The 21,803-nt window shown below is 52.7% G+C and overlaps 6 protein-coding genes across 6 annotated transcripts; 4 read left to right on the top strand and 2 right to left on the bottom strand.

The window, feature by feature from the left end:
• Positions 1-252: 252 nt before the first annotated feature.
• On the top strand, positions 253-1,387 carry IUM83_16412 (Dihydrolipoamide s-acetyltransferase; the record flags this gene model as incomplete). The annotated part of the gene is made up of 5 exons (XM_067941290.1): positions 253-444; positions 529-618; positions 711-774; positions 858-977; positions 1,053-1,387. The coding sequence occupies 5 exons, from the start codon at positions 253-255 to the stop codon at positions 1,385-1,387; spliced, it is 801 nt and encodes a 266-aa protein (XP_067798398.1).
• Positions 1,388-1,512: 125 nt separating this feature from the next.
• Positions 1,513-11,782, bottom strand: IUM83_16411 (uncharacterized protein; the record flags this gene model as incomplete). The annotated part of the gene is made up of 9 exons (XM_067941289.1): positions 1,513-2,885; positions 3,378-3,456; positions 3,523-3,705; positions 3,794-3,819; positions 7,996-8,229; positions 8,296-8,364; positions 11,080-11,419; positions 11,495-11,623; positions 11,693-11,782. The coding sequence occupies 9 exons, from the start codon at positions 11,780-11,782 to the stop codon at positions 1,513-1,515; spliced, it is 2,523 nt and encodes an 840-aa protein (XP_067798400.1).
• Positions 11,783-11,911: 129 nt separating this feature from the next.
• Positions 11,912-13,590, top strand: IUM83_16410 (Metal transporter; the record flags this gene model as incomplete). Its single annotated transcript, XM_067941288.1, has 6 exons — positions 11,912-12,323; positions 12,398-12,484; positions 12,549-12,679; positions 12,743-13,021; positions 13,087-13,236; positions 13,321-13,590. 6 exons carry the CDS (start codon positions 11,912-11,914, stop codon positions 13,588-13,590), a joined length of 1,329 nt encoding a protein of 442 aa, XP_067798399.1.
• Positions 13,591-13,826: 236 nt separating this feature from the next.
• IUM83_16409 (N-acetyltransferase 10) lies at positions 13,827-17,135 on the top strand (the record flags this gene model as incomplete). The annotated part of the gene is made up of 2 exons (XM_067941287.1): positions 13,827-15,803; positions 15,885-17,135. The coding sequence occupies 2 exons, from the start codon at positions 13,827-13,829 to the stop codon at positions 17,133-17,135; spliced, it is 3,228 nt and encodes a 1,075-aa protein (XP_067798472.1).
• A 130-nt stretch (positions 17,136-17,265) lies between these two features.
• On the bottom strand, positions 17,266-17,654 carry IUM83_16408 (uncharacterized protein; the record flags this gene model as incomplete). The annotated part of the gene is made up of 2 exons (XM_067941286.1): positions 17,266-17,451; positions 17,526-17,654. 2 exons carry the CDS (start codon positions 17,652-17,654, stop codon positions 17,266-17,268), a joined length of 315 nt encoding a protein of 104 aa, XP_067798473.1.
• A 416-nt stretch (positions 17,655-18,070) lies between these two features.
• On the top strand, positions 18,071-19,009 carry IUM83_16407 (ADP-ribosylation/Crystallin J1; the record flags this gene model as incomplete). The annotated part of the gene is made up of 1 exon (XM_067941285.1): positions 18,071-19,009. One exon carries the CDS (start codon positions 18,071-18,073, stop codon positions 19,007-19,009), a length of 939 nt encoding a protein of 312 aa, XP_067798468.1.
• Between the last annotated feature and the right edge of the window lie 2,794 nt (positions 19,010-21,803).

The following is a 21,803-nucleotide window of genomic DNA, read 5'->3' as shown; positions in this document are numbered from 1 at the left end:
CAATGATAGTCGCCTGCACAAGGTGGGTAGCTTGGGCGGCGATTGGTGGTGGCCGCCGAGCCTGAGGCGCCCGCCGGTTCAACACGCGGTTCAGAAGCGCCGGACCGGTTAATCATGGTCATGTTGTTGTAATTATCGAAAACTTGGCGCAGAGAAATTACACAACTGCCACGACCGCTTTCATCTTGGTTACTGTATGCCGTACAAAGCTGGCTGTGCATCCATTATTGCGGCATCCAGGACACGAGCGTGATGATGCGGCTGGCGACGCGTGCTCTGGCGGCGCACGGGCGACGACGCGCGGCGCTGGCGGTCGGACGCTCGCAGGCGCACGCGCTGCAACCCTTCGCTCCATTCTCCACGGGCACAGAGCCGCCGAGCGACAAGGAGGAGGTGGCGCTGCCCTCGCACATCAAGTTCCGCATGCCCGACCTGGACTTCAAGGTGAGTGGCAGGCGCAGCGTCCAGCGCTTGGGCGTTGCGGGAGATCTGGACGGCTGACAGGGACTCTATCTATGTATTTGCTAGGAGGTGGGCAGCGGCGCCGGAGACACGACGCTCACCAAGTGGTACGTGCGGGAGGGCGCCGCCGTGACGGACGGCACGCACATGTGCGAGGTACGAGACGCTGCTGCTGCTGGACGGCGCTCAGGCAAACACTCGCGCTCTGACACTGGCGCTGTGGAGACTGACCTGCTGCTGTGTTGCAGATTGACACACCGGATCTGTGCTTCCAACTCGAGTCTGGAGACGAGGGAGTCATCGCGCGACTGCGTGAGTGGCGGACTCGGCGGGTTCTGTCGGATTTGCTGCGTCGACTGACGTCTGTGTCTGTGTCTGTTGTTTGCCATTGGCAGTGGTGGACGAGGGGGCCAGCAGCGTCGCTCCTGGCCAGCCTCTGGCTATTATTGTGCCCACTGAGGCGGAGATTGAGCCCTTCCTGCAGGTGCTGAAGGAGAACCCGCGCTGTATTGAAGGTACATGATGTCCAGATGTAGTGCTTATGCCCGCTGTTGTATTTTGTGTACTGATGCTGGCTCTTTTGTTTGAAGGCTACGTTGAACCGACAACTGCCGAGCCAGTGGTCGATGCTGAAGTTGCTGCTACTTCGTCTGCATCCCCGCCCACTGCGAGTGCCGCATCAAGTGACGTCCTGCGTATGCTGAACAAGCTACAGAAGGAGGGCCTTTTCGAAGACGAGAAGGCGCTCAAGGTGCTGAAGTCACTAGCCCGCAAAAACGACGAGCAGCTGCTTACGACGTATAAGGCTAGCTACGAAGATGGCGTGCTGGAGGAATCGGCTTTTGATAGGACATTTTTTGTGGAAAATGCACTCGAGTTGGTGGAAGAAGCAGCAGGGACGTCTACCGAGCCCAACGTGAGCTAGACTGAGAGCTCTCGGTGCACAGCACGAGCATGTTTTGGACGAGTCAAGAGCTATACAATGACCACGTGTGCTGCTCATCTATCAACGTGTACTAGTTGCAGTTACTGTCATTCGGTTCAATCAGATCAAGGTGTTATGATGATCTGAGCAGTCTTCGTGGCCACCTGAGGCCCGCCCGCCCCAGAGAATCCGTTGTCGTCGACTTGGACTGTCAGATAGTCGCGTTGGGAGTTGGAGCAGGCGTAGCGATCGTCGCAGCTGTACTCCAGACGGCTGAATACATTTTTTGCCTGCTCCAATGTGGTCGCAAACTCAAGCACCTGTGCGATGTCTCCGTTGGCAGTTGGATGAAGTGCTGTTGGCCCGTCGGCACTTATTTGATACGGTAATGTTGCCCGGAGCCTTCCATTGTACACCGCAATGTTCACATATAGCATGCCTTCTGCTGAGTCCGGGTCAGCGATTTCAATTCCTGCAAGGGCCACCCACTGCCGCAGAGGAGCATAGAACGTTGAGGCCATATTAATTGACGGGGGATCGTTGATGGCACGGATTTCGACTAGCATGCGCTTTGATACTGTGTAGCTGCTGTCGCGTTCCGTGTTATCAGCGAAACTCGCGGCACTAGCCCCTTCACGTTGACCGGACGAAACACCTTGGCTAAGTGTTACATATATATCATCCCAGCCATTCTCCTGCGGCTTGGAATGGTACGTTAGCTTCTCCACTGCGCAATTCAATGCACCCAAGGGTCCTTCCAGTTCGAGAACTGCAGCCTTCTTCTGATCAGGAGTTCCATTCATACTTACGGTCATGTCGCCACACTGCTGTCCCAGACTCAACCAGCCCTTCGAGCAATTCAACGATAGCGTCAGATTTTGCTCGTCTACCATTAATTCACCAACCTGCAACGTTATGGACCTCGTATTGGCAACGTCTTCAGCATACAGCGCACTGAGGCGATCAGCTGCATCACGTTGGAAGTCGATCCCTAGGCCGTTTTCTCGACCAAGATAGAAGAACCTATCCGGCTGGGATGAAATGGCCACAAGCGTGTTTTCTGCTAGCTGGAGATTGAGAGAATCTACGTTGAGTTCCACGATTTCGCGAGACTGCGGAAACAGCTTGGTAGTCCCAACGCTAGTTCCGTCCGACTGCCAGAATTCTGTGAAGCGATCTTGTTCTGCTTGCGCTGCGAAGACAAGCATACCCGATGGAGCATTTGTCGTGTAAAGTACTGTCAAGAAACTGGGTGCGCCCCCCTGTACCCCAGGCGCGATGTCGAGTAGCATTACGGTTCCACTAGAAGTTCCGTCTGTGACCCACAGCTCCGACTCGTGAATACCATCGTCTGCCTGGAAGTAGACTTTCCCGGCGAATGATGTCAAGTATCGTGGAAACGACCCGGCCGATCCTTTGTAAATGTCTAGAACGAGAGTAGTCCCTGAATGAGATCCGTCCGTCGACCAGAGTTCAGGTCCGTGAACACAGTCATCCGCTTGGAACAGTAACGATGAAGTCAGTACCGCGAAATGCTGAGGAAAGGAAGACGAGGCTCCAACACAAATATCTAGAAGCAACCCCGTCCCGACTGTCGCGTGTTGATTACTATTGAACTCGAACCGTGGATCACCGTCTGAAAACCAAAGCTCCCGACCGTAATCTTGTGTTTCTGCAGAAAAGTAGACTCGCGAGTCAAATACAGTAAGATATTGTGGCGTAGAACTGCGCAACCCAGACTCAACATCTGCAACCAGGTAGGTGCCAGCTCCGGTACCGTCGGTCGACCACAATTCGGCGCCAAACTCGGGGGAGGTTGCTTGGAAGTACAGTCGCTGGTTCAGCTCGACAAAATATGAAGGTTTTGAGCCCTCGGGGTCTGTCGATATTCGGGCAACGCGTTGAGTACCATCAGCAGTGCCATCGGTTGCCCACAGTTGTGTCCCCCATGAAACCCGGTAGGATGGAGATTCGCGATAGCACACAATACCAGCAAATGAATCCGTTTGGAAGCCAGTGTCCAGTCGATACGAGTCTCGAAAGCCAGCATGTTTATATGCCCCTGTAAACTGTAGAAAAGGACAAAAGCGTTAGGCTCGCAATATAAAATGTTTCCTCGACAGCTGTGTGCTTACTTTGGAATCTGAAAAGCGGAAATACTTTCGTATTTGGCCTCCCCACGCATACCCACGCCACCCACACTGATCGAAGTAAGTGAGAGGTTCCTCGTTGTGCCCTTCCAGGTCGATCGTTCCAAGAAACACCTGCTGAGCTTGGGAGGTCGACATCCAGCGATACCCTAGGGGACAATCGTACGTCTGTCCATCGAATGCATTAGATAACCATGCAAACAGTCAGTACGAGCTTTTTTAATAACGACGCAACTGTATTAAGTGGTGAACGTACCTCCTCGGGATCCCAAACATTCAGTGCTGCCACAGTATAGTAAATATCCGGATCAAGTGAACTTTGTCGAAAACTCTGGCATTCGTCTCGATATACATCCTTAACTAACCACGACAAATGGGGGCCTTCCGCAGCAAAATACACACGATTGTCCAAGGAGAAAGGTGTTAAATATGACGGGCTGGAACCACCGCAGCCAGGGAAAATGTCCTTGAGTAAATTTGTGCCGGCTGCTGTGCCATCGCTATACCAAATCTCCTCCCCGAGATCAGGGTCCTGACCACTGAAAAGCAGACCACTATTATATGACACAAGAAACGAGACTGCGATTCCGCTCGACCCCAAGAAGTTACTCAAGCTGTACAATCGCGTAGTAGACTCATTTCCAATCAGGTTGGTACTCATGAGAGACCACTCCAGTGTTTGTCGCCGTCCACTTTCGGAAACTGAAGAAAGAGCAGGCGCACCAACTATCAGGACTGAAGCGTCTTCGTCGAGCTGCAGAACGGGCTCCTGCGACTGGAATTGGGGGAAATGAATTTGGGGAATATCGTTTACAGCTGCAATGTCAACCCCTAACGCAAACAGAGTGTGCTGTTCGCCACCTTCTCCGTAGTTTCCCAAATCGGATATTTCAATAAGTACGAAGGCGATTCCGTTGAAGTTATCTGCCCCCTGAAACGTCAGCTGACTGAGCAGATTGCTGTTCAAGGACGAAAGGCCTCCATGCACAACTAGTTGAGTGCCGTCACGACTCCCCCAGCTACTCGTAAGGATTATCAGATCGTCACTTGGTTGATGCTCGGATAAAGTCATTGACGTTATAATGCAGTGAATACACGAAATATTCACGAGAAGTCGGAGATCGCCTTCACGGAGTTCATAATCGGGGTCATACAGTTCCATAGGCTCCAACCGCTGCGGTAAATTTTCTACAGCTTCGATAAATGAGTCTGATGAAATAGCATTCAAAGCACGAAGTGAATATGGCAACGAAACGAGTTGAAAATGTTTCGAAATCAGGACAGGAGGGTCGTTAACCGCATCGACGGCGATTGCAATTGCACTGCTGGAAGACTTGTTGCTGCCCTCGATATCACCACACGAGCTCGTAGCAATAAAAGATATTTCCTCGATTGGCCACCCATCCGAATTGTAATCTAGCCAGGGCTTGAATATCATGCCTTTCAAAGCCGAATTGATGTCACTTACTCGGCCCCGGAATACTAACTCTTCGAAAAATAAACGCGCTCGAGGATATGTGTTTCCTGGCGGAATGTGCTGAGCAACTAGCCTACCCTCCGAAGTGCTATATACTGCTTGTTCAACGAAAAGGCCTTTCATCATTGATAGCATGATACCACCATGATTGACGCTAATCAAAACCTTGACTTCATGTTGCTCATCGCCTAAGTCGGGGCTTGCCAGTGATATAGAATCGATCAGCATGTATCCGTCTTCTTTCATCGAAAGTGATTCATCGGCACGTTGTTGACTTTTCCATTCTGGTTCGTCGCAAACAGGGGCAACAAACAGGAAGACAGTGCCAATAGCAACGCTGCTACTTTTTTCAAGATGATTTAACTCTACAACGGACAACGACAGCTTTTCCGAACCGTACCAGTTCGTTGCAGGTATGTACGAGCTCCCATTCAATGCCGCATTCAGCTGTGCAAAATAGCCTCGAACCACGACGTCACCACCCGACTCATTTCGCAACACTTGAATCCCTGTGGTATGGTCACTCAGAGCAAACGCTCCGCCCGTGCAATCGATTGTTAGTTCTAGGAGATTATAGAACGACCGTGCCGAGTCCAAGTCGATCAACTGGAGATCTCCGTTGAAATAAAATGTTGTGTCTTCTTCCATTTCCAACACGTCCTCGGGCGCGAGTATTGATAATTCATGCTGAGTCCACGTGACTGGGCTGAACACCACTGTCGTTGTGCTGATTTGAGGTCCGCCCCGACCAAATGTTCCTCTGTCGTCAACTGTCAGCTGCAGCTTAATATCGATGCGGCCAGGGTTATCTGCGCGATAGTACTCTGGTGCATCGAACTCGAAAGTCATCTTTGAAAGCATTGTATTTAGTTCGTCAGGTGTCCCCGAAACTACGACATACGCAATTTTCTTTATAGTCATGTCATTGGAAAAAGAAGTAGACGACTGATTCGAAAGAGTCACGAAGCCTTGGCTGGCCTCGACGATCAGATCCATCATACACGATTCAACGGTGCAGTCAAGAACTGCAACATCAACATCACCAAAATATACCCCTGCAATCCTTGCAGAGCGACCTTGCTGGATCTCACGCGTAATGGATGAACCAGTGTTCCATAGTGGCGCGTCATTCACGGGGTCAACGGTTATAGCAACGCTAATCAAAGACGACGGGGTCTGCTGTTCCGTGTACTGGTCGACCGCGTAGGCAACGACAATTAACGTGTCTTTCCCGTAATAATTCTCGTGTGCGATATAGCGCAGGCCAGCCACGCACTCGTTCACATTGAGAAATGTGCCCTTGATTTTCACTGTGTAGGCAAGATCATCAGTCCCCTCGAGAAACGTAATACCACGGAGTTGCGACAAAGAGAGGATTCCATGAACCACCGACAAGGAAAGCACAAGCGTCATCTGCGAGGTGTCATCTACGCTGGAAAACACCAAACCATTAATACCGATCCATGTATCTTCATCTCCTCGGAGCGTTCCAGGTGGATCATCGGCATATATACTTGTTAATACGTTCGATGGGGTATCGATCACAACTGGATCTACATCAGCGTCCACATAAAGAAATAGCACCGATATGCTTGATGCGTTGAACGAAGATAAGTCGGATGAATTGATCGTAATCGTGTCGAACCCGTTCAACCCACCAGCAGAATGAAACTGTAAGCTGTTCCAGTCTTTTGCTGAAGTATAAACCACAGATGCGATCGCGGCGTTGAGGCTCCACAAAGTTCCTTCGAGTGTAAGACGCATGGCCCCATTCTCCATCGTCTGAACTGTTTGATTAATTCCGATGGACCTCAGCAGGGTAAGCTGTCCACAACTAGTTTCCATCACAACACGAAGATTTTCTTCATTCGCGTCGGGATCCCGCAAGTACAAACCTTCTATCACGAGTGGGATGTCTTCCACAGCTTCGTAAAACACCGATCTTGCCTCAATGTACGGCGCATCATTGAGCTCTACCACAATGATAGGAACAGTAACCTCGTCAACGGCAGCATTCAGTTTCCGTGCATATTCAACCCGGATCTTGAGCTGGTCAGCTCCACTGAAATTGGGTTCACCGACGTACGTCATTCCTGACAGGATTCTGTTAATACATTCTGCGTTCGCGCTAAACGATACGCGCCTCCATGACTGGGGTCCCATGAGCTGACTGATGCAGTTAGAACGTAATGGGTCTCCGAGGGTAAGAACTCCATGAGTAACTGACATACTAAGCACGAGTAGATCTGTAATCAATAACGCTCTTTTCGTCGCATCAGCAGCACGCACGAAAAATCCGTCCAGCTGCATAGGAGTGTCTTCGTCACACACTAGAGGCAAACATTCCAGTCTCAACACGGACAGATAGTCGCTCATGTAATGGGATGGGTCGAGAACGGATTGAGGAACAGTGATAACAGGGATATCAACTCGCGGCGTTATCACGATGTCCGCAAAAGTCTCGACAGACTCATTTTCGTACGAAACTGTGAACTTCCATTTCACGATGTGCCCTCCAGGGAACTGTTCCTCGTTCCAGTTTTGAGGCGGCAAGTATATCATTCTAGTCAAGTTGCGCTCCAGATTGATCACGGTACCTTCTAGTTTCAACATGCGTCCATCACGAGGCGAGTCGTCAGCGTTCACTAAGAAAATATCTCCGTAGCTTACTTGTATATCTAGTTGATATAGCGTCGGCGTTTCTTCATGAGGGCTGTCGTTATTGTCGGCAAAGCGAAGGGTAAGATTTGGGAATTGGAACGCTTCATCTTCTGTGCTGTAATACAAGCTTGCATTTGTGATAACGTGTGGAACAGGCACGTCATGCAGCTGATCAATTTTAATCACTCGTTTGTGCGAGATCTCGGGTGGTGGTGCGAGTGGGTTGCTGACTTGAAAAGTGACCGTATCCTGCCGATTGCAGCATGAACTACACAGATAGCGGAGGGTGAGCAATGCAGCATTTAACAGTTCCAATTTACCAATGACAGTTATCGTTCGTGTAAACATATCGTCTGAGCCCTCCGATATCTCCAAACCATCGCATGCAGCAAAGTGGATAGTTCCAATATCAGCATCAATCTCCAAAGTTAGGTCATCATCACTGACAAATGCTTCCCCGCTACTATCGCGAATAGAAACTCCCGAGATACTCCATTCCATCCCAACACTGAGCGCTAGGGTGATGATTTCCCAGTATTGCGACGACAACGGACCTAATGAAAAGCGCACTTGTCAGCTTTTAAAACTCATTTACTCGCTTGTATACAAGTCTGACTTACCTTCGATGGATCCTTCTATGTGTATTAGTGGCAGTAACGTCGTCTTCAGGGCGATGAAACTATCACGTTCTGTCCGAATTGAACTTGTGTCTGGAGCAACAGAGCTGAGAAAACTCGCGACATGTTCATCGTTTGTTACCGTATCCAGTGCTTCCAGATCTGATGGTTGGCTCCAACTAGGGATTACCGCCGCATCGTATGCAGCCAACGAGTCAATATCATTCACGGAAGTCAGCATTATCTTATTTGACGCGTGGTTTACAGCAACGATATCGATTGCCACGACTAATGAGGTGTTCGGGTGGTCGGGATTTGTGGGAAAACTTGCAAATGTCATCTCAAGCAAATCTTTCCCGGAATATTGTTCATGGCCTTGAAATTGCACGACAGCGATTGCACGTTCCAGTGCTAATGCGGTCCCAATGATATCAACTTCATTTTCATGTTCGGTCTCGCGGATCTCCACGCAGCAGACGGCAATCGGAACAGATAATCGTCCATGGGTTACATGCGCTAGCATACGAAACCACGTTGGTTCATTTGGGTTTCCCGTTACGGTCAAAATTTCCCCAATCGATTGAAGTTTCTCCTCATCAACTTGTATAGCTCTAGATTCGTTGCGCAGCGCGAATCTTGTTTCAGATAGCTGACGTGAAACGCGAAATTCAAGGTCAATGAATGCTTCGTCTACAACACCTATTTGCGCTGTTTCGACAGCAGCAAGGTGGAGCTGCACCAGCAAGCTCCTTTCACTGGGTACCACCTTTACTAGTGTTGACTGCATTACGTCGTTCACTTGAGATCTCTGCATGGTTAGGCTTATAGGAGGTTGATTCGGATCACATGGGAGTTCCAGAAACGTCGGATTCGCCCTCGGTAGACTCACCTTCGCTTGGCCGAGAGTGCAATCCAGTAGAATAGTCAGATTAAGGGAGGGGGTTTCATCCTTTCCTATGAGTTTGACGCCACTTAAGTCAACAGTATCATTGGGTGCTTGTACGAACTGTAGATTCCGTTGTGCTTCCCACAAAAGGTTAGAAGCGTAGAGGGTAAATGGAATCGAAATTTCTGTACTGCTATTCCAATCATACCCCCATACCCGTTCTGAGAGCGGAGACGCAAGTGACATCTGCAAGTGAATAACTTCAGCATCTGCACTGTTATAGTTAACTGAGAGCTGCAAAATGGCAATCACCTTGCGCAATGATTCATATAATCCCAGGAACTTGAGTTTAGAATTAGGGATTTGAGCGTGTTCGTATGAAACTTGTGGCACGAAGGAGCGATATTTCCACAGACAATTTTGGCAGAACACTTCCAACTCTAGTATGGTGCCGTCGACGATAGCTTCTGGGCCCGCAACGATTGAGATATTTACCAGTGAAGTCAAGTTAGTGTAGTTGTCAATTCCGACTAACCAGGGCTCGTCACCATTTATTCGCACGGCGCTGATTCGAATGAGCGTAGGTTTGTCAATGATGACCACACTTATGCTTTCGCTGGCTAGAAGGCGCATTTGCGCTGTAAGGAGTTCAGCCTTGATAACAACTGTGGTATTAGAGACGTGTGAGCTCTGTAATTGAATAGATGCCAGCACTTTGTTCAAGCAATCAGCATCCCCCGCATAAATGATTTTGGTCATTCCACCGAGTAGATTCGAGGGTTGTAGCTCGCTCGGACTATAGAAGTCACGTAGTGCACCACAGTTTGGCACCCCAATCCGACAAAACCCAGATGATACATGAACACGAAGCAACAACTCGTACATGACGTCAAATCTTTGGTGTATCTTAAAAGCCTCGGATATGTTCAGTGAGCTCTCTGCTGTGACATTCAAGGACTTGGCCCAACTAGAGACGGTAACACGGTAAAACGCATCCTGTTCAGGCAAGTTTATCATTTCGCAATAACTGATGGAGCCATCATTGACACACAGCTCGATTATTGCTGTGCAAGAAATTGGAGTAGTTCCCTTTAAACAAGACTTTGGCACAACCTCCACTAAACGCTGCAGGAAAAGGGTGTTTAACCGGGATAACCCTGATGTCAGCCGCAGTGACGAAAGTGAAGCGTTGAATTCCACAGAGATACCGTCAAACGCTCGAGTAGACATTTGCTCCACGAAGAGAGTTCCATTTTCAACGTGGATATCAACTTGAAAGATTTGATCGCTGTCTGGGTCTTCTACCTGGAAAGAAGGGAGAAACATGCGCGGATACTTATACCAATCCTTCATCTCATCCGACTCGAATTCAAGTTTAGGCGGGTCATTTTCAGCCTGGACGTAAATGTAGAGAGTAGCAGTTTCGCCCCGAGCGTTAAAATCAATCTCATCGATACCGTTGAAGTTTGGGTTGGGGATATAGCGCAAATTCGACAAGACTGAACGCAGATGCTCTACGTCGTTTGTGCTAATTTGTTGTTTGCTGCTCGGGTCTATGTGTACGCCGTCGCCCACTGAGTAAACCACCCCATTGGGAACACTTACACTAATGGTTGAGCCGGCTTTAAGATCCACAAATGCATCCAAGTTTACCTCTCCACCAAGTAGCATGTCCGTGTCTTCGAAAGCCATAATAGCTTCTCGTACCAACATATCCGGGGGATCGTCAAATTTCTGTTGGAGAGTAGTTGAGCTTACCGCAGCATCTTCCTGTTCACTGGTTGTAAGGCCAACACATGACCTTCTTGAGAGTACCGGCACGTTTGAGCGTCGTTCTCGCTCAGTTTTTGGTGGATCATTCACACTCACTACAGAGATCTTCTTTTCGTGTGTGCTGCCACCTTCCGCCTCGAAAGTGAGGTCATCGGCCATATCAGCTGCAACACACATACCCTTCGAGGGACTAGGGGCATCTACAATCACCGGCAAGAGCTGCATGCGAATAATTTCATTGCCACCTCTCTGTGTGATACACATTGGGTCGTCCCACATCCCGCTGTCATAGTTTGCGTCGGGCTGGTAGACGATCGAGGACAGGATTTGCTGCGCCTCCTGTGGTGTCGTAAGGACCCCGATCGAGCGAATTAATTGGGGGTCGCCATCCACACACAAGAAAGCCGTGTCCACCAGACTCCGCTTCACCTCCCGATCCACCTGCAACGTGCCGTGTTGACATGAAATCTAGCGCAACAGCATAATACGCCATCGCAGAAGTCAATATCAAACGCAAGACCCTGTCCAGTGCCCACCTCTCACCAAGAGCTGGTAAAACTCCTTGCTCCACACCGCAGCTCCGTCCGTGAGCGCCGCCCCTGGGGACGTCTCCAGCTGGACGGCTGTCAACAGACGGCCCTCGCCTCCCAGGACCTCGTCCAGCGATTCATACTACGCAGACACAGCATGGGTCGAGTAAGTCTCAGTCTCTTTCCTCAACCGCAACGCGGAACAGCTCACTGTCGCAAAACGCAGCGCGCCAGTGACGCCGCCCCCCAAAGGCGACACCCACGCCGACACCAGCAGCGGCCACGCGACCTTGATGCCCATGCTGATCTCAAGCAAGATACCCCTGCGACTCTCGTGTGGCGCACACACGACCTTTCGCGACTAGGCTATTTATAGCTCTCGCTTGTGCCGTCGATTGCCGTCCATACGTCGGAAACGAAGCAGCGGAGCATGACGCCCAAGGGTGCGAGGCGTGGCATCGCCTGCGCCGCGATGGTTGTGGCGGCGCGACTGCAGTCTGCGGCGGCGAACGGAGGAGGCTTCGGCGGCGACAAGGAGCACGCGGACCTCAGCAGCGAAGACATTGCGCTGCAGGTGGGGGCGCTGGTGCTGCTACTGGCGCTGTCCGCCATGTTCGCTGGACTGGGGCTCGGCCTCATGTCGCTGGACCTCATCGGCCTGGAGATCGTCGTGGCTGCGGGCGAGGACGAGCACGCCACGGAGAAGGAGCGGATGAACAGCGAGGCCGCCAAGAAGGTGATCCCGCTGCGCCGGAATGGAAACCTGTTGCTCACGACGCTGCTGCTGGGGAACGTAGCCGTGAACGTGCTGACCTCCATCATCACGGCCGACCTCACCAGCGGTACGAGCCTCAACGTGCTCTGCAGGGGTGGGTGGGGGAGTGTAATGCTGCTGACCCTGGTTGCTTTATCATAGGACTGCTCGGGTTTATTGCGTCGACGGTGCTCATCTTGATTTTTGGCGAGATCGTCCCGCAGGCTCTCTGCTCCAGATACGCGCTTGGTACGGAGAAGTGGAATTTACTATGGTCGTGATGGTCTAACTTGCAACCTTTTGATACTTGCAGTGATCGGTGGCAAGGTGGTCCCGTTCGTGCGCGTCTTGATTGTACTCTTTTACATTTTTGCGAAACCCGTGAGCATGGTGCTGGATGCGACTCTAGGAGAAGACATTGGCACGGTTTTCACGAGGAGACAGGTGCGTGTTTGAACGGGTTGCTTGCTGTTGGGTGGTATTTAAGCGTTTTTGCCCCTCATGTAGCTGGCAGAGATCATCGATATTCACGAGAAGCAGCAAATGATTGACAAGGACGAAGGCAGTATCATTCGCGGTGCCATGACGTTCGGAAACAAAACTGCCAGGAGCATCATGACCCCCGCCAACCAAGTCTTCATGGCTCCTATTTCCGCGGTGCTGGATCGCGTGCTTATTCACAGTATTCTTGCAAGTGGGTTTTCGCGCATACTCGTCCACAGCGTGTCCGTGAATGACATCATCGGGACCATCCACGTCAAGGACCTCATCTTCGTGGATCCGAAGGTTCGTATCCATCGTGCTCTTTGACCTTTTGCTCCCAAATACCAATGTAGTGCGTGCTGTCTTAGGAAAACACTCTTCTCTCGAGCTTTTTCCAGATCTTCGGTCGAACGACTCGTTCTGTGGCCCCAGACTGTAGGCTGAGCGCACTACTGCACACGTTTAAATCCGAAAGCGCGCACTTGGTCCTGGTGAAGCAACCGCAGACTGTCGACGCGGTAGGGGTGATTGGGGGCACGCAGACGCATATTGTATTGTGTTTTGCTAACTGGGGTGTGTTCGTTTTTTTTTTTTTACTGTAGACTGGCGATATGCACACGTTGCTGGGGATAGTGACGCTCGAGGACGTACTGGAGGAGATTTTGCAGGCCGAGATCCTGGACGAGGGCGATGTTTCAGATCACCGCAATCACGACTCGGAGCGCAAGCGCTTCCTTCTACGCCAGTTCGACGAAGGCGGGCGTCTGGGCCTCGAAGACTTGTGCCAGGCCGACGACCCGTCCGAAGACGAGCTGGCGGTTGGGCTGGTGCAGGACCCACAGCATTTCGAGAGCGTCGAGGTGGACCTCTAGGCTTTTTGCCTGCAAAAATGACATTTACTATTTACACATACCAAGAAAACGCAGCATTCGAATGAAAATTCACCAGACCAACATGTAAAATGTTTAACCACCATCTTTTCGGGACAAGAGTCTGTCATCTGCTTTGTCCCGAAAAGATGTGTCAGCACATTGCTGCCAGCCAATGCTTTGAATAGCAGCCTTTGCCACCACAACCACATCGTCGACCCGACCGACCGCCGCTCGCCATGGTGAAGAAGAAAGTAGACGCGCGCGTGCGGACGCTGCTGGAGAACTGCATCCAGGAGAACTTCCGCTCCTTCGTGGTGCTCGTGGGCGACCATGGCAAGGACCAGGTCATGAACCTGCACTACATCCTGTCCAAGGCGGCCGTCAAGGCGCGCCCGCGCGTGCTCTGGTGCTACAAGAAGGAGCTGGGCTTCTCCACGCACCGCCAGAAGCGCATGCGCCAGATCAAGAAGCAGCAGCAGCGCGGCCTGTACGACCCCAGCAAGGACGACCCGTTTGAGCTCTTCATCGCTTCCACCGACATCCGCTGGTGCTACTACAAAGAGACGCACAAGGTGCTGGGTAGCACCTACGGCATGTGCGTGCTGCAGGACTTCGAGGCCGTCACGCCCAACATCATGGCACGCACCATCGAGACCGTCGAGGGTGGCGGCGTCGTCGTGCTGCTGCTGCGCACCATGGACAGCCTCAAGCAGCTCTACACCATGAGCATGGATGTGCACGCGCGCTTCCGTACCGAGTCGCACCAGGACGTGGTAGCGCGCTTCAACGAGCGCTTCATCCTGTCGCTGGCCTCGTGCGAGCGCTGCGTCGTGCTAGATGACGAGCTCAACGTGCTGCCGATCTCCAAGCACACGCGCAAGATTGAGCCGCTGCCGCCGCGCGACCCCGCCACGGAGCTCACTAAGGACGAACTGGAACTGCAGGAGCTGAAGACGTCACTGCGTGAGACGCAGCCGGTCGGCGCACTCGTGGAGCAGGCACGCACGCTGGATCAGGCCAAGGCCATTCTCACCTTCGTGGAGGCTGTGTCGGAGAAGACACTACGCTCCACAGTGGCTCTGACTGCAGGACGTGGTCGCGGTAAGTCGGCTGCCCTGGGAATGGCGTTGGCAGGCGCTGTGGCCTACGGATACAGCAACATCTTCGTGACGGCGCCCACGCCCGAAAACCTCAAGACCGTCTTTGACTTCGTGTTCAAGGGTTTCGATGCGCTCAAGTACAAGGAACACCTGGACTACGAAATTGTGCAGAGTACCAACCCGGAGTTTAACCACGCTGTTGTCCGTGTCAACATTTTCCGCGAGCACCGCCAGACGATCCAGTATATCCAGCCCACTCACCACGAGAAACTGGCGCAGGCAGAGCTTGTGGCAATTGATGAGGCTGCTGCTATCCCGCTTCCTGTCGTTAAGAACTTGCTGGGGCCCTATCTGGTGTTCATGTCGTCTACCATTAACGGTTACGAAGGCACTGGACGCTCGTTGTCGCTGAAGCTTCTCCAAAAGCTTCGCGAGCAGCAGGGTAGTGCAGGAGAGGCTGCTGCACGCGCTGCTGCGAGCATTCACGGCGATCAGAAGCGTCGTAAAGGTGAGCAGAAGCTGCACGAAGAGCGTTGGCAAGCAGCTAGCAATGCTGCCCATGCCGCGGCAGCTGGAAGCGCGTCTTCGTCGGCGCGTGTGCTTCGTGAAGTAGCCCTGGAGACGCCCATTCGTTACGCTCCCAATGACCCTGTTGAGCGCTGGTTGAATGCTCTACTGTGTTTGGATGCGACCAACGCATCCCACCGCTTGGTGGCTGGCACGCCACACCCTCGTGATTGTGAGCTCTACTATGTCAACCGCGATTCACTGTTCTCATACCACAAGCTCTCGGAGAGCTTTCTGCAGCGCATCATGGCGCTGTATGTGTCGTCGCATTACAAGAACACGCCGAACGACCTGCAGTTGCTGTCTGACGCGCCAGCCCACCACGTATTCGCCCTGCTTGGACCCGGTGCCGAGGCTCAAGGCAATGCTGGCCAGCTCCCGGATGTTCTCTGCGTTGTGCAGGTGGCTTTGGAGGGTGAGATTTCAAAGGCGTCAGTGAAGGCTCAACTTGCGCGTGGTCAGCGCGCGTCAGGAGACCTTATCCCCTGGACTGTGGCCCAGCAGTTCCAGGATTCGGAGTTTGCAGCTCTCTCGGGTGCGCGTGTGGTGCGTATTGCGACGCACCCCGACGTGACTGGTATGGGATACGGTTCTCGCGCCATTGAACTGCTCACGAAGTATTACCAGGGTGAAATTACCAGCGATGTTGCTGGTGCGGAGTCAGAAGACAAGGAGGAAGAGGATAAGCCTGAAAGTGAAGACGATGATGAGGAAGAGAAGAAGTCAAAGCTCCGTAAGGAAAAGATCAAACCACGCAAGACACTGCCGCCTCTGTTGCTGCCACTGGACGAGCGTCCGTGTGAGCGCTTGCACTGGTTCGGTACCTCGTTCGGTCTTACGCTACCGTTGCACAACTTCTGGTCTCGCGCTAAGTTCCGCTCGGTTTACATTCGACAGACAGCCAACGACCTCACGGGAGAGCACACGGCTATTATGCTGCGCTCGTTGCGTTGCGATGACCTGCCTGCGGCTCCCGCCGATGGTTGGCTGGACGAGTTCGTGGCTGACTCGCGCCGCCGATTCACATCGCTGCTGAGCTACGACTTCTCCAAGTTCCCGTGTGCGCTCGCGCTGGGCCTGCTAAGCGACGAGGCTGCCCCATCGAACTCTACTTCAAACGACAAGGAAATGCAGATCACTCTACACCGCAGTGCCACCGGCGAGATCAGGCCTGCCGAGTTGGCAATGGTACTGACGCCGTACGATGCCAAGCGTCTGAAGTCGTACGCGAAGAATATGGTGGACTACCACATGATCGTCGACCTGGTGCCATCTCTTGCGCGCCTGTACTTCTTGCAGCGTCTTCCGCAGATGTCGCTGTCGTACCTGCAGCGAGCGATCCTCGTAAGTCTTGGCCTGCAGCACCAGTCGGTGGACGTGATCCAGCAGGAGCTGAATGTGCCGTCTAACCAGCTCTTGGCGCTGTTCAACAAGGCTGTGCGGAAGTTCCTTGGCCAGATTGAGCAGCTCATGGAGAAGCAGCTGGAGGAGGAAAGCGCCAACAGCAAGAAGCTGGAGGAGGTGGCTGCGCAGTCGCAGGCCATGACTCCCACAGAAACGACGCTGGACGAGGAGATGCGCGAGGGCGCCCAGGCCGAGAAGGCCAAGCAGCAGCAGAAGCTTCTGGACAGTCTCAACCTGATGAAGTATGCCGTGCGCGGCGACGATGCCGACTGGGATGCTGCGCTTGCTCAGGCCGAGAACGGCGGCGCTGTCGTGCAGGTGAAGAGCAAGAAGCAGAACAAGTCCAAGAAGGAGTCCAAGGACCCCAAGGAGTCGAAGAAGGAGCACAAGCACAACAAGCGCTCGGCCGACGGGGAGAGCGACCGCAAGAAGAACAAGAAGAGCAAGAAGGGCAAATACGCCAACCTCAGCTAGATTGTAGCGCAGTCCACGTCCTAAGGACGGGCGCTGCCTGTGTCCCCCGTCAATATATAGAAGCACCAAAACTTGATCCAACATTCACTTGGAGCACTGTAGAGGCTTGCTAGTAACGCATGTCAACGACCTATTCGTCTGCGCGCTTGGACCCAGTCGCGTGTTTGACGCTCGGCCCGCGTCGGCCATGGTACGTGCCCGTCTTCAGGTCCCAGTCCGGGTCGACGCCGGCATCGCGCGAGCCGCTGTTCGCGTAGGCCCCGCGTCGGACCTGGGACGCGTTGAGCGGCTTCTCCTGAGCCGTCAAGTTGGTCCCCTGCACTCACGCCGGCAGCAGACCAGTGAGCGGCCGCGCCCTCATCCAACCAGCAGCAGCACGGACTCACGCACCTTGGTGTAGTGCGCAACGAACGGGATGGAGAAGAAGCCGGCGGCCACGACGAGAGCGAACCCCACGACGGTGCCGTTGCCGCCCTTGGCCTTCATCGCGCGCTTCCTGGCCGCCTCCCCGACAGACATCTCGACCGATCGCACCGCAAAATCGCACTTGGCTCATTGCTTACGCCTGTCCCGTATCCTACCATTAATTTACGGGACTATGATTGTTCCTCAGTTCTGGGGCGCAGCTTCCAGCTCAAGCGCCACGTGCTCAGTGCTCCCTGCATTTGGGTGGAGCTGCGGGGGGCCCCTTGCCCAGACTGTCGCCATACCTATTTTATGATTAGGTATTCACCGTTGCGGAGAAAAACTTTATCAAATCCCTTGATCTCAGTATGGGGACTTCTCCCAACTGGCGGTTGCGCCGGGGCTTGCACGTGCTGATCACTTCATCACTGCTGCTCGCGATCCTCTTTTGGTCCGAGCGGCTCACTTCCGAACCCGACGCCTTGGCCACACGCCCCACCACAGCAAGTTTCCACCCCCGCACCTCCTCCATGGCGCTCTCGACCAAGCAGCGCGCGCTGGCAGCCGTGACCGGCGGCTTCGTGGCCGACGCCGCCACGATGGGGCTGCACTGGATCTACGACGGCGATAAGATGAAGCAGCTCGCGGAGGCGCGCGGTGAGGTCGGCCCCGAGTTCTACGAGCCGCCCTCGTGCCCATTCTACTCGTACGAGAGCGGCGCGCTGTCGCCGTACGGCGCCGAGATCTTGCCGCTGCTCGAGAACGTGGCGGCGCGCGGCGAGTTCGTGGCGGAGGAGTTCGCCACGATGTCCTACCGCACCGCCAAGGCCTACACGGGCTATCTCAACGGCGTGTTCAAAGAGATGGTGGCCAAGGGAGACACTGGCAAGAAATACCCGGAGCTGGCATCCCCCAGCAAGGATTTCCACGGCGGAATCAAGGCGCCAGTTCTGGTCGCACGCTACTTTGAGGACATGCCGCTGCTGCTGCAGAAGACGCGTGAAGCTGTGCGGGTGCACGAGATCGGAAGGGAAGCCGAGAACGCGGCAGTGGCCACGGCGTTGCTCATCCAGCAGGTGGTGGAGGGCGCCTCTGTGGCGGACGCCATCTCGGCGCTCACTTCCAACGAAGCTGTCGACGCAGACACGCGTGCATCCATCCAGCAAGCCATCGACGCCGTGAAAGCGAAGAACTTCCCGGACGCTACGGCTGCCATCGCGCACTTCGGCAAGGCGTGCCCTTTGCCCGGAGTTCTTCAGGGCTCTGTGTTCGTGCTGCTGACCTCCGGTGGCTACGTGGAGGCGCTGCGTGCAAACATACTAGCTGGCGGAGATAGCTGCAGCCGCGCTATTGTAATCGGAGCTGTTACTGCGGCGGCGCAAGGTGGAGATGCCATTCCTGCTGAATGGAAGCAGAAGACCAAAGACTATGCCCAAGTCCAGGCGCTTTCGGAGAAGATCATCCAGTGAACACAATTCCAATCTTCTTACTGGCGTCGTAATCTCAAACCCCTTTGTTGCATTCTCTTTTGAGTACCCTGGTGCTTCCGAAAGCCTTATTGGTGTTCGGACTGGGAGAGAAACGAAAGCTAGAGAACTTTGCGTCAATCCGCGGTATTATTGACAGAACCTGCTCGTAGCCAAAAGAAACAAAGCCGTGCTTCGCCCGGAACAGCTCTGGATTTTGCGGTGAGCGTGCGAAAAGGAGTATATGATAATACAGTCAAGCGCTAATGCTAAGGACTACAACCAATTTCGTGTTGCGTCTGTACCCATCTCTGTTTCTTCGCATTGCTCAGCAATAGGGGAGGGAGGAGGAGGGGGGGGTCAGAATTATCTTTTTGGCTGACATTTTCCGACCGAAATGGTCACCATATTTTTTATGGTCAGCGGACAACATTTTGAGAAATGGTTCGGCTGTTTGGGTGAACCATTTCCGAAATGACCAACCATTTCCGAAATGACCAACCATTTCTGAAATGACCATCCGCAACGACAAGTTTCTCCTCAGTCTTGCATTTCCACCCGCAGCGCACACTCGGAAGGCCAAGGGAGGCGCGGATACGGGCGTTGATGTAGCCCGCCACTCGTGTAACTCGAGTCGTGTTAGACAAAAGAAAAATCATGCTACATGTATTGTGTTGGGTTTTAATGCCTGATCAAGTTCACGATCTACTGCTAGAGCCCTATCTAACGCATTTCGGGGATTAATTGCTGCCGTTCGATAGCTGTGCTAAAGGTGGTGGATAGCACGCCGGTCTTCTGCATGATAGACTTTTTTGGGGGTCGTACTTGGGTCGGGTCGGGATTTATGGTCGGTAGTTCAAATTGTGTAGTTTGGGTCGGGCCGGGACTTTAGGTCGGGGCGAAGATAGCAACCAGCACAATGAACGCGATGCAAGCTCCTTCGCATGCAACAAACCCCATGACATGTAGATCGTTGTCCAGCTGTGCTGAGAGCTCCACTTACCGGACGTGCATCGTCCGTTACGACTATTCCTATCGAGTTGCACAAGGAAATTGACTTCACGAGCGACATCACTGTGTGATCCACCTGTCTAGCCGTGGATCGGTGCTGAGTAAGCTACATCAAGTACCTAGTGCCCATGACTCGTCAATGTGTGGGCGATTCTGCACCGAGTTCTTCACACCATGCTGCAGCATCTTCTCGGAGTTCGAAGAAACCAAAGGGCCGTGGGAAGGGTAAAACGTGTATGCAGTATAAAGGCTTTCGATACACAAAGGGTTGGTCCTCAATGAAGAAAATTACGTTGCGGTGCAGTGTTTACCGCAGAACCGCATGCAAGGCTCGATTGGACGTGTATCCTGCTGGTGGAAAAGTTGTCATCAATGAGCATACATGCGCTCCCGCACAGCATGAGAACAGCGAGACTTTGGATGTGACACGAACGATGAAAGAAATGGTGGATACGTTGAGCATACAAGATCTCGCCAAACCTGTGCACGACATTTGGAAAGCGGTTAGTGAAAGGTACTACCCAAATGATGAAACCTCTCGCACAGGCTTGTCAGAAGAGCAGGTAACCAGCCGAGTATATCGTAATCGCCGAAAGCATTATGGCTCACATCTTCTAGGCATGGTAGAAGTTCCACCGCTATCAATGGTTGAAGGGAAGAAGCTAAGTTTCTTCCAATTTCACGTTTCTCACCCCCGTCTAGACCCCACAGATAAGCCCCAAAGGATCGTTGGGTGGGCCCATCCTGAGCTTCGTCAACTCTTGCTGTACCACAATGTTACCATTTTCGTAGATGGCACCTTCCGCTGCGTACCAAGAGGGTTCAAGCAATGCGTCATTGTAATGGTCCACGACCGAGCCTCAGAACTCTACGTACCCGTATATTTTGTTTTGTGCATTGGCAAGACGGAATATATGTACTTTGACATACTTGAACTCATTTACCGAGATACTGGCGAAAAGTTGTCTCCAAGTGAAATCATCTGCGACTTCGAGAAACAATTGATTAAAGGTTGCCAGAAGCAGTTCGAAAACGCATTGATAATCGGGTGCCTTTTCCAGCAGGCAATTCGTCGTCGAATGAAGCAGATCCTTCACATACCAGAAGAAGAGATTGAGATAGCTATGACCCGGGGTGTCCTTGATATGCTTACAATCGTCGACCCGGAGTTGGTTCCTGCCCAAGGCATAAAGTGGGTAAAGAAACAGATTCGAGCGCGTTGTTCTGCAAAGGGAATTGAATACTCTCACATCAAGTGGCGTGCGTTTTGGGGCTACTTCAGAGGTACATAACTAGAACTCTACGATATTGAGGAGTGGAATGTGCACGGTTTCGAGCGCGACCTTGTGGCACGAACAAATAACCCGCTAGAACAACATAGTCACCTTTGTAGCCACCATCCGACGCATTTCACAGGACTACGTCGTAAAGCTCTCCAATGTTGCTGCTGGTCGCCGAAAGAAAGGTGCCGCAAAGAACTCAAAGAAACGTAAGAGTAAGAAGAAGGGCAAGAAGAAGTGTACAGGCAGCAACGACCAAGCACCATCAGTACCTGTGGGTGAGTCAGGACTTCCGCTACCGATCGATCTACTCCATGTTGAAGGCCTCTCAGAATCTGAAAGTGAAGATGAGGCTGTCGTGGCTGAAGAAGCCGACGAAAGCAGCAACAGTGACAGTAGCAGCTACGGTAGCAGCTACGGTAGCAGCAGTAGCGATAGCAATAGTGAAAATGATGGAGACAGCGTTCGCGGTACCGACAACAGCGGTGACGAAGGTGAAGATGACG

Source organism: Phytophthora cinnamomi (assembly GCF_018691715.1).
Source record: "Phytophthora cinnamomi strain GKB4 chromosome Unknown Contig9, whole genome shotgun sequence".
Classification (NCBI taxonomy): Eukaryota; Oomycota; class Peronosporomycetes; order Peronosporales; family Peronosporaceae; genus Phytophthora; species Phytophthora cinnamomi.
The sequence above is the reverse complement of the archived record's forward strand: the minus strand, read 5'-3'. Positions and strand labels throughout refer to the sequence as shown.